Raw genomic sequence first — 9,385 nt, 5'->3', positions numbered from 1 at the left:
CATGACCAATCTAGAGTATATAAATTGAGGGGCTCGCCCCTTGAGTAGTGCCCTTATGGGCAGCTGCTCCATGGTGGACACGACTGCAGCCTCCACTCTTTATTTCTGAAAGTCTTTGTTTTTTAGTTGATTTGAAGTTTGAGTTTTCAACTCTTAAAACTTGGAGACGCCATGTTTTCAAAGTGTTGGCCATTGAGCACTGTTTATATGGTGTATATTTATTTTTGGGATGAATGAGGTTCTCTTTTCTGTAATTGAAAAACTGTGATGGCTGTGCTTGATGGCATTATCTGCAAGGAGGAGATAAACAAATGTTCCGACAATCTAGAGTATAATCAGAAGTGTTCAAGAGTAAACCGTAGTATGGCTAATGAAAGATTTATGTGTAAGCAACTGTTCTAGTATCGTAGCAAAAGAAAAAAAAACTAACTACCCTGATTGAATGGCTGGTCAAATAAGGTTATTGTTAAGGAAAGTAAAATCGGTTGATTCTCTATTATGGTGATTTCCTTGTATCATGGAAAGTCAACTAATATTGATTCACCTTCCATTCTGTACAAATGCATAAACTAGGAAACAATTTGTATAGGCTTTAATTTAAAACTCCTCTGTAACTATTCAACGTATATTCATTTTTTCAGCTAGTATCAAAATTTACATGGCATCAGAGCCTAAGCGCTCCTGATACCCAAAACCCTAAACACCATCCTTTGCATCGCCAAAAACCATGGCACCCACTGAAACCCCAGCCAAGTCTGCAGTTAACAAATATGAAGATCCCAACGATCCTCTCTATCTCCATCACTCCGATCAACCTGGAGCAATACTTGTTACTCACCAATTGGATGAAGAAAATAATAGCACTTGGAGTCGTGCCATGACCATGGCTCTCAACGCCAAAAATAAGGAAGGTTTCATCAACGGCACTATTCGGAAGCCGTCGGCAACATCCACCACAGAACTCCAACAATGGACCCCCTGCAACAACCTTGTAAAATCATGGCTTCTCAATTCGATTCCAAAAGACATTGGTGCAAGTGTGATTTATAATGAGGGTGCCTATGAAATTTGGACAGAATTGAAGGAGTGGTTTTCACAAGGGAATAGCGTTCATCTCTTCCAAATTGAACAAGAAATCCATGCTTGTACGCAGAGTAGCATGACCATTGGTGCTTACTATACGAAGTTGAAAGGTCTTTGGGATGAGCGAGATATAATATGCTCCATCGCCACTTGTACTTGTGGTACAGTGAAAGAGGTGCTACAATTCCACCAAAACCAAAAGACCATGAAATTTCTCATAGGACTTAATAAGGTCTACGCTGCAGTTCGAGGGCAAATCTTGCTCATGGACCCTCTTCCCGTCGTCAACAAAGCCTATCCGCTCATTCTTCAAGATGAAAAATAGCGAGCCATCTCAACCATTAAGACACCAATTACTGATGCTACAGCCTTTGCTGTTCAAGACGACTCGCGTAATTCTGGGAGAAGTTTTGCACCAAAGAACTCTCACTTGAAGTGCGAGTGTTGCGACAAAATTAGGCACACTTCAGACACATGCCGAGCACATCTCCAATGTGATTATTGCGGCTGGAAAGGCCACACCATAGATATGTGTCGAAAGTTAAAGAAAGCAAACTCCACCGGTGCCAGTGGGAAGGCCAATCACTAGGACTGCAAAAACCATGCTTCCAGGGCCAATCACGTTGAAGTCAATTCAACAGCAGCACACCCTCATTCCTACAGTCTTACGGCGGCACAATACCAAAATCTCATGACTCTACTTGAGAATAATAAACTCAGCTCCATGGCCAATCATGTTGGTACTACCTCTGCTATGAGCAACCTCTCAGGTAAATCCTTTTGTGCATCTGCTTTCAATAAAGGCAGGAGCTGGATATTTGATACTGGAGCCACATATCACATGGTTTGCTCACCAAGCTTGCTAACAACGAGTACTCCAGTTGTCAACCGACAAGTGCATCTTCCCAACAATGCACTTGCTGCTGTCACAGATATTGGCAGCATTCGTTTTTCAGAGGATCTTGTGTTACATGATGTGCTTTGTGTTCCATCTTTGAGATTGAATCTCATATATGTTAGTCAGCTTGCAAAAAGATCTCATTATTTTCCTACATTCACTGATAAGTTTTGTATGCTTCAGGACCAACTATCGGGGAAGATGATTGGGATGGGAACTGAATGAGACGGACTATACTACGTTGATACTACGAGGAAAATCGAGTGCAACTCTGTTACAGCGTCTATCACCACTTTACCTCACCTTTGGCATCAACGTCTTGGTCACATTTCTAATAAAAGTTTTCGTGCTATATCTCATTTTGTTAAAGATTTGAACTTTTGTGATATCAATGATTGTTCAATTTGCCCATTAGCTAAACAGACTCGTACTCAATTTCCTGTAAGTGTTATTAAAACTCACACACCTTTTGAATTAATTCATGTTGATATTTGGGGAAGCTACCATGTCTCTACTATCAACGGGGCACGTTACTTCCTTACGATTATCGATGATTATACCCGTTGTACATGGGTTTATTTATTGTATCATAAATCTAACACACAACAATATCTCACCATGTTCATTAATCTCGTCAAAGCAGAATTCTCTTCCAGGGTTAAAACAATCCGTAGTAATAATGGTCCTGAATTCACAATGGCAAAATATTATTTTGACAAAGGGATCATTATCAAACCACTTGTGTCTCCACTCCACAACAAAATGGAGTAGCAGAGAGGAAGCATCGACATCTCCTCAATGTTGCACGAGCCTTACTCTTTCAAGCCAACCTTTCAAAGAAATTTTGGGGGGATGCCATCTTAACTGCCACCTACCTCATCAATCGAACTCCTACGCCTCGACTTAATGGTAAAACACCATATGAATTACTTTTTCACAAACGGCCCACTTATAATCATTTGCGAGTTTTTGGGTGCCTATGTTATGCCTCCACACATCATCATTGCCCTACAAATTCGACGCTCGAGCCACACGTTGCCTCTTCCTTGGGTATCCTTATGGTAAAAAGGGTTATCGGGTTTATGATCTCTCAACAGGTAAAATATTTGTCTCTTGTGATGTACTATTTCATGAAAATAGTTTTCCTTTTCCATCTTCTGCTGCTGATTCCTCCCTCGTGCTTCCTCACACTCAAGCATCATTTTTTGACGATACCCTTCTTCCATCTTCTCCGATTGATTCCCCATCGTTCGGGACTCATGACACTTCTGAGGCACCTCCATCTCCACCTTCTTGTATTACCTCTTCTTCTCCCACGTCTTCTTCTTTGCCACCAACAACACCATCTTCACCTAATGCACCAAATCCTTGCTCCCGCCCAACACGTGGTACACAGGTACCTGGTTATCTTCATGAGTATCATGTTTGTATATCTCTCCCTTCACGGACTCCTCCCTCATCTAACTTGGCGTTGGCTGGAACTACAGGTATTACTTATCCATTATCTAATGTGCTTTCATATGATCAGTTATCACCCAAGCATCATGTTTTCACTACTGCCATTTCAGTTGAAAATGAGCCTTATTCGTACTCACAAACAACATGTGATCCTAAATGGCGTGCTGTCATGCAACAAGAGTTGGTTGCCCTTGCAGCAAATGGAACATGGTCTCTTCAAACGTTACCCCCAGGAAAGAAACCAGTTGGATGCAAATGGGTGTACAAGATCAAATTCAATCCTAACGGGACCATTGAATGTTATAAAGCCCCCTTGGTTGCCAAGGGTTATAGCCAAATTGAAGGCTTGGATTATCGTGAAACTTTTGCCCCAGTTGCAAAACATGTTACTATTCGTCTTCTTCTGGCCATCGCCTCTACTCAACATTGGCATCTTCATCAACTTGATGTAAACAATGTCTTCTTGCATGGTGACCTTGAAGAAGATGTGTACATGTCTCTTCCCCTGGATTCGGATGAAAGGGGGAGACAAGAGTGTGTAAACTTCACAAATCATTGTACGGACTCAAGCAAACTTCTCGTCAATGGTTCATTAAGCTTTCTCAGTCCCTTAAACAAGCTGGCTATCAACAATCCAAAGTGGATTATTCATTGTTCGTCCGATCCAAAGGTGGTAGATGAACTGCACTTCTTGTTTATGTAGATGATGTTATTTTGGTAGGTAATAATCTACAAGATATTGAAGACACTAAGTTGTTTCTAAAGAAACAATTTAAGTTGAAGGATCGTGGCCAACTAAAGTACTTCCTCGGCATAGAGGTGGCTCGATCTAAGAAGGGCATTGCACTCTCTCAACGGAAATATGCTCTTGAAATCCTTGAGGATGCTGGATATTTGGGTGCAAAGCCAGCTCACTTCCCTATGGAACAAAATTTGTCTCTTAGTAAAACTGATGGTGATTATATTAGTGATCCTTCTTTATATCGAAGGCTCGTTGGGCGACTCATTTACTTGACCATCACACGTCATGATCTGGTATATGCAGTCCATATCCTAAGCCAATTCATGGACAAGCCACGAGTTCCACACATGGAAGCAGTTTATCATGTCCTGCGCTATATTAAACATGCGCCAGGCCAAGGAATTTTTCTTTTTGCTGCTAGTCCAATCCAACTAAATGCCTTTTGTGACGCGGATGGGGCTCGATGTCGTGACACTCAAAGATCTATTACTGGATATTGTATCTTCCTTGGCCAATCATTAGTTTCATGGAAAATTAAGAAGCAAACCACAGTAGCACGATCAAGTGCGGAAGCCGAATATTGATCCATGGCTGCTAGTTGTTGTGAAATTACTTGGTTGAAATATATTTTGCGGGACTTGGGCATCAAACATCCTCAACCTGTCAAGTTATATTGTGATAATCAAGCGGCTCTGCACATTGCTTCAAACCCAGTCTTTCACTAGCGAACAAAGCATATAGAGATTGATTGTCATCTTGTGTGAGAAAAGATTCAAAACGGAATGATCAAGACAGCTCACATATCTACATCACAACAGCCAGCCGACATCTTCACAAAGTCATTAAGCTCTGGGCAATTCACAACTTTACTTGGCAAGTTGGGAATCATTGACATACATTCCAAATTGAGGGGGAGTGTTAAGGAAAGTAAAATCAGTTGATTCTCTATTATGGTGATTTCCTTGTATCATGGAAAGTCAACTAATATTGATTCACCTTCCATTCTGTACAAATGCGTAAACTAGGAAACAATTTGTACAGGCTTTAATTTAGGATCATGCTTAGTCTTTGTATTGTATAAAACTCCTCTGTAACTATTCAATGTATATTCATTTTTTCAGCTAATATCAAAATTTACAGTTACCACTACTTGTCTTATTTATTTGTTTTCAGCTGAAGACAATGCAATACTAAATATAAACTAGGAATTTATGGCTCTTGATAATTCTTGGGAGTGTTTATTCTTGTGTATGATTCTGTAAAGTTTCATCAACTGGAATAAAGTCTAACCGACTTCATGTTCTGTATGATATAGATGGAACCAGCGACTCTTGTTCCATTGACAAATGGATGCAAACAAGTATTTCTGGTAAATTATAATGCTATTACAGGGCTTTCTCATAATTTACTTTGTGTTATCAATTTACTTTATACTGTGCGCCAATACTCGTGCTTAATATTTAGGCTTCAAGCCACTCTTAATTCTGAAATTTTTACCGTTTAGATCGGTGACCCGGTTCAACTGCCAGCTACTGTAATTTCAACCGTTGCTAATAAACTCGGGTAAACTACGATATTGGTATGTATTTTCTCTGTCATTTTATTGATTTATAGGTTAAATATCTGATTCTCTCACACTTGTTTTCCTGATTGAAGGTATGGAACGAGTTTGTTTGAGAGATTTCAGAGAGCTGGCTATCCAGTGACCATGCTGAAGATGCAGTATCGAATGCATCCAGAGGTTAGATCAAAAACATCCAACAAAGTTTATTGAAAAATATTTTATGTTGATGACCCATATTCTAATAACTTAGCTTCTGATAAACGTGGTGCACTCTTTCCTTCTATCTCGATGTTGCATTAGCTCAATGTCGCCTTCGATCTCTCCTCTGCAATATACTCTACGTCTCTTCTCTTCATGAGTTATTCTCACCGTTGAGATCTGTAACTTTTCTCGGGGGACAAATCTCCCATCACTTCTGCCGGGCAACCCTCTATTCCATCTGGCAGTATTTTCATATTCCCATGGTCGGTGCCAACTTCCCATGGTCGGTGCCCCATTGAAAATGAATGTGAAAGTAATAACTATTATTGAATGAATATGATATAACAATGTGAGCTTCGTCTGGGCCTCAAATAAGAAGCATAGTAATTAATTTTATATCTGTGATCCTGTATTCAGTTTTATTTGATATTAGACTCTGTGTGTGTGTCTCTCTCTCTGTTTCATATTTCATAATTGGTAGGTTTAAATTTCTGTCTTTTATTTAGATACGTGATTTTTGTCCATTTTTAAAAGTTGAATTATGGCTCTTCTGTGGATATTTCAAAACCTTATATATGAAACAAAAAATTCCTGTGCAGATTAGGAGCTTTCCTTCTGCAGAGTTTTTCTCGGAGTCATTGGAGGATGGTCCTAATGTTGAGAATCAATGTCAGCCCAAAACCATAAGTAATCCACAACCCAATCTAAAGTACAAGTCCATATCTAGTTTGATGATGTAATTGCTTACGATTGCAAAGTTAGGCAATGTTAGGTATGGTTGAGTGGAAAAAATTAGGTGCAATTAATGGGTTTTGTGGGGTAGTAAATAATCTTAGTTTAATTAAGTGTGTGGTGTAGCTTTCATTTGGTTTGCTATAAATACCCAAGTCCCCAAGCATTGTATATCATCCAAGGAAAAACAAAGCCTAGAGCTAAATAAGAAAAGCTTTGCTAATTAGTTTGTTTTGTGAGCTTTCTTTAAGAGTGTGCTCTATTTTCTTCTTCTTGGGATCATTAGAGTTATCTTGGATACTCTTCTTATTCAACACCTAATATTATAGAGCAGACACAACGTTCTTGGCATGATTATCGGTGCTTTGGACCCTTCTGCGTTTTTGACATGCATCAAGGGAAGGAATCCAAGCCCGAAGGAAGTGGTAGATTTGTTGTGAATGTTGCTGAGGTTGATTTTATCATGCTCTTGTATCATAATTTAGTGGATAAATATCCAGAGCTTAAATCAAGTCATCGGTTCGTATCGTGGACAAGTAACTCTCTTGAAAGAACGTTTCAGAAGTACTTTCGGAGTGGAGTCTGACACATTCGTGGATATTACTACCATTGATGGTTGCCAGGTATCGTGACTCATTCTTTTATGGATTCCTTTGGAATTCTTCTCATTGCTAATAGACTTTGTTTTCTATTCAAAAGGTGATCAGACGTTTTTATTTTTAATACTTTGGAAGTTTTCAAGATCAGTTTTTTTGGTTGATGTAATACCATGTTATGTAGAGCTGTCTAGATGTCGGTGTATCTCATTTTATGTTGCATAGATTTGTCAAGTTGCACGATATATCATAATTTTCATCGAATTATACCACAAAATATGATATAAACGATGACGAGGAGGAAAAAGGGGTGGGAGGAGCTGATGTGACTGTTGGGGTATTTGTTAAACAGAAACATCAAATATTTTAACATTGGGGGTTATTACTGACACTGCACTCCTCAAGGTGCAATTTCTATAAGATACGGGTGCACAATGACCTTTTTGAAGTGCGACTAACTTCTCCCTGAACTTTTAGAGACAATTTTTTCCTATTATTCAATTTGTGAAAATTGAAATGTTTGAATAAATGATCTTTTAATGTTTTTCTCAGGGACGTGAAAAGGATGTTGCAATATTTTCATGTGTCAGGACAAACGAACATGGAAAAATTGGGTTTCTGTCGGATTTTCGGCGAATGAATGTTGCGATCACTAGAGCAAAATCTTCTGTCTTGGTCTGTTATCGTTCGAAGTTAAGAATGAAGTTTCAAGTACTGTCTTACTTCATGTAATATGCATTTACATATTGACCTCTTTTTTAATTAGGTAGTGGGATCTGCATCAACATTAAGGAAGCGCGATGAGCATTGGAATAACCTTATCGAAAGCGCTGAAAAGAGGGATCGTTTGCTTAAGGTGAATATTCTTCCAGAAAATATGAATTCACACACTATTCATCACAACTCGTGCTCAATTTGGCCACACATCTTCTGTGATTGATTCATGTGTTTGGTTTTGTCCAACCGCATATGACGGTTCATGTTGCTAATATAGAATCGTAGGTTGAGCATTTGAAACTTCACACCAGGTTCTTAAATTTCTAGGTCCCACAACTTTTATGTTTTAGGACGATTTTCCGTAACTTGTGGTCCTTTGAGTAAGCAAGAGGAATAAATTGGTCCATGCATCATTTAGTATCAACTGCAACGAGCGCTACGTCAAAAGAACTTAACTACAACTCTCTTCATTTTATTGTTCTTTTGTTTCTCTCAGACATCGAATTTACTACATCTCTCTCCATTTTATTGTTCTTTTGTTTCTCTCAGACATCAAATCTGTCATCTCTTTCCAGCCCAATACTTATCATTTATATGTATTCACAAACTTCTGATTCAATCTATTGATTTTTCTGATTTGAATTGTAATGTATTTCATATCATAGAAAGCCTTATGGAAGGCATACTTATACACAATACAAAGAAAGCTGAAAGCTTTACACCCTACACACTTGTAATCTGACAGCACACATGCACTTGCACGTTCCTTGCTGTGCTGTCTGTGCACGTTCCTTACTGAGCTTGCTGTGCTGTTCTTGCTGTGCTGTCTGTGCACGTTCCTTGCTGTGCTTTATGTGCACGTTCCTTGCCGTTTTTTTCCAATACTCCCCCTCAAGCTGGATCCAGTAGGTTGATGGATCCAAGCTTGGAGAGGAGTCTTTAAAACTGATGAGAAGCCAGAGGTTTGGTGAATATATCAGCCAGCTGATCGAGGCTTTTTACATAATGTGTCTGAATCACCTGCGACTGTACTTGTTCACGGACACAATGACAGTTGACTTCAATATGCTTCGTCCTCTCGTGAAAGACGGGGTTTGATGCTATGTGCATGGTAGCCTGGTTGTCACAGAATAAGGTCATTGGTTGAGCTGTGAACACACCTAAGTCACATAAAAGTCCTTTTAGCCATATCAGCTCACACGCGGTTGAGGCCATTGCACGATATTTAGCTTCGGCACTTGATCTTGCGATGACAGTTTGTTTCTTGCTCTTCCACGTGACCAGGTTTCCACCAACAAAGGTACAATAACCAGTGGTGGACTTGCGATCGATTGCATTTCCTGCCCAATCAGCATCACAGTACCCCATGATTTGAGTGTTGTCATTCTTTGCCA

General features: G+C 39.4%; 1 protein-coding gene and 1 long non-coding RNA gene across 2 annotated transcripts; both read left to right on the top strand.

Moving 5' to 3' along the window:
- Positions 1–727: 727 nt before the first annotated feature.
- On the top strand, positions 728–1,408 carry LOC148690347 (uncharacterized). Its single transcript, XM_088686365.1, has one exon. The coding sequence runs from the start codon at positions 728–730 to the stop codon at positions 1,406–1,408; it is 681 nt and encodes a 226-aa protein (XP_088542491.1).
- Positions 1,409–6,720: 5,312 nt separating this feature from the next.
- LOC148690346 (uncharacterized) lies at positions 6,721–8,447 on the top strand. The gene is made up of 3 exons (XR_015956086.1): positions 6,721–7,301; positions 7,827–7,949; positions 8,041–8,447. It is a non-coding gene; the product is annotated as an uncharacterized LOC148690346 (long non-coding RNA).
- Positions 8,448–9,385: the final 938 nt, after the last annotated feature.

Source organism: Pyrus communis, chromosome 15, assembly GCF_041283825.1.
Source record: "Pyrus communis isolate YQ-2024b chromosome 15, ASM4128382v1, whole genome shotgun sequence".
NCBI lineage: Eukaryota > Viridiplantae > Streptophyta > Magnoliopsida > Rosales > Rosaceae > Pyrus > Pyrus communis.
This window is presented reverse-complemented; position numbering and strand designations above follow the sequence as displayed.

Excerpts from the sequence above, each read along its gene's own strand:
- LOC148690347 (XM_088686365.1), top strand. The coding sequence starts at position 728 with ATGGCACCCACTGAAACCCCAGCCAAGTCTGCAGTTAACAAATATGAA.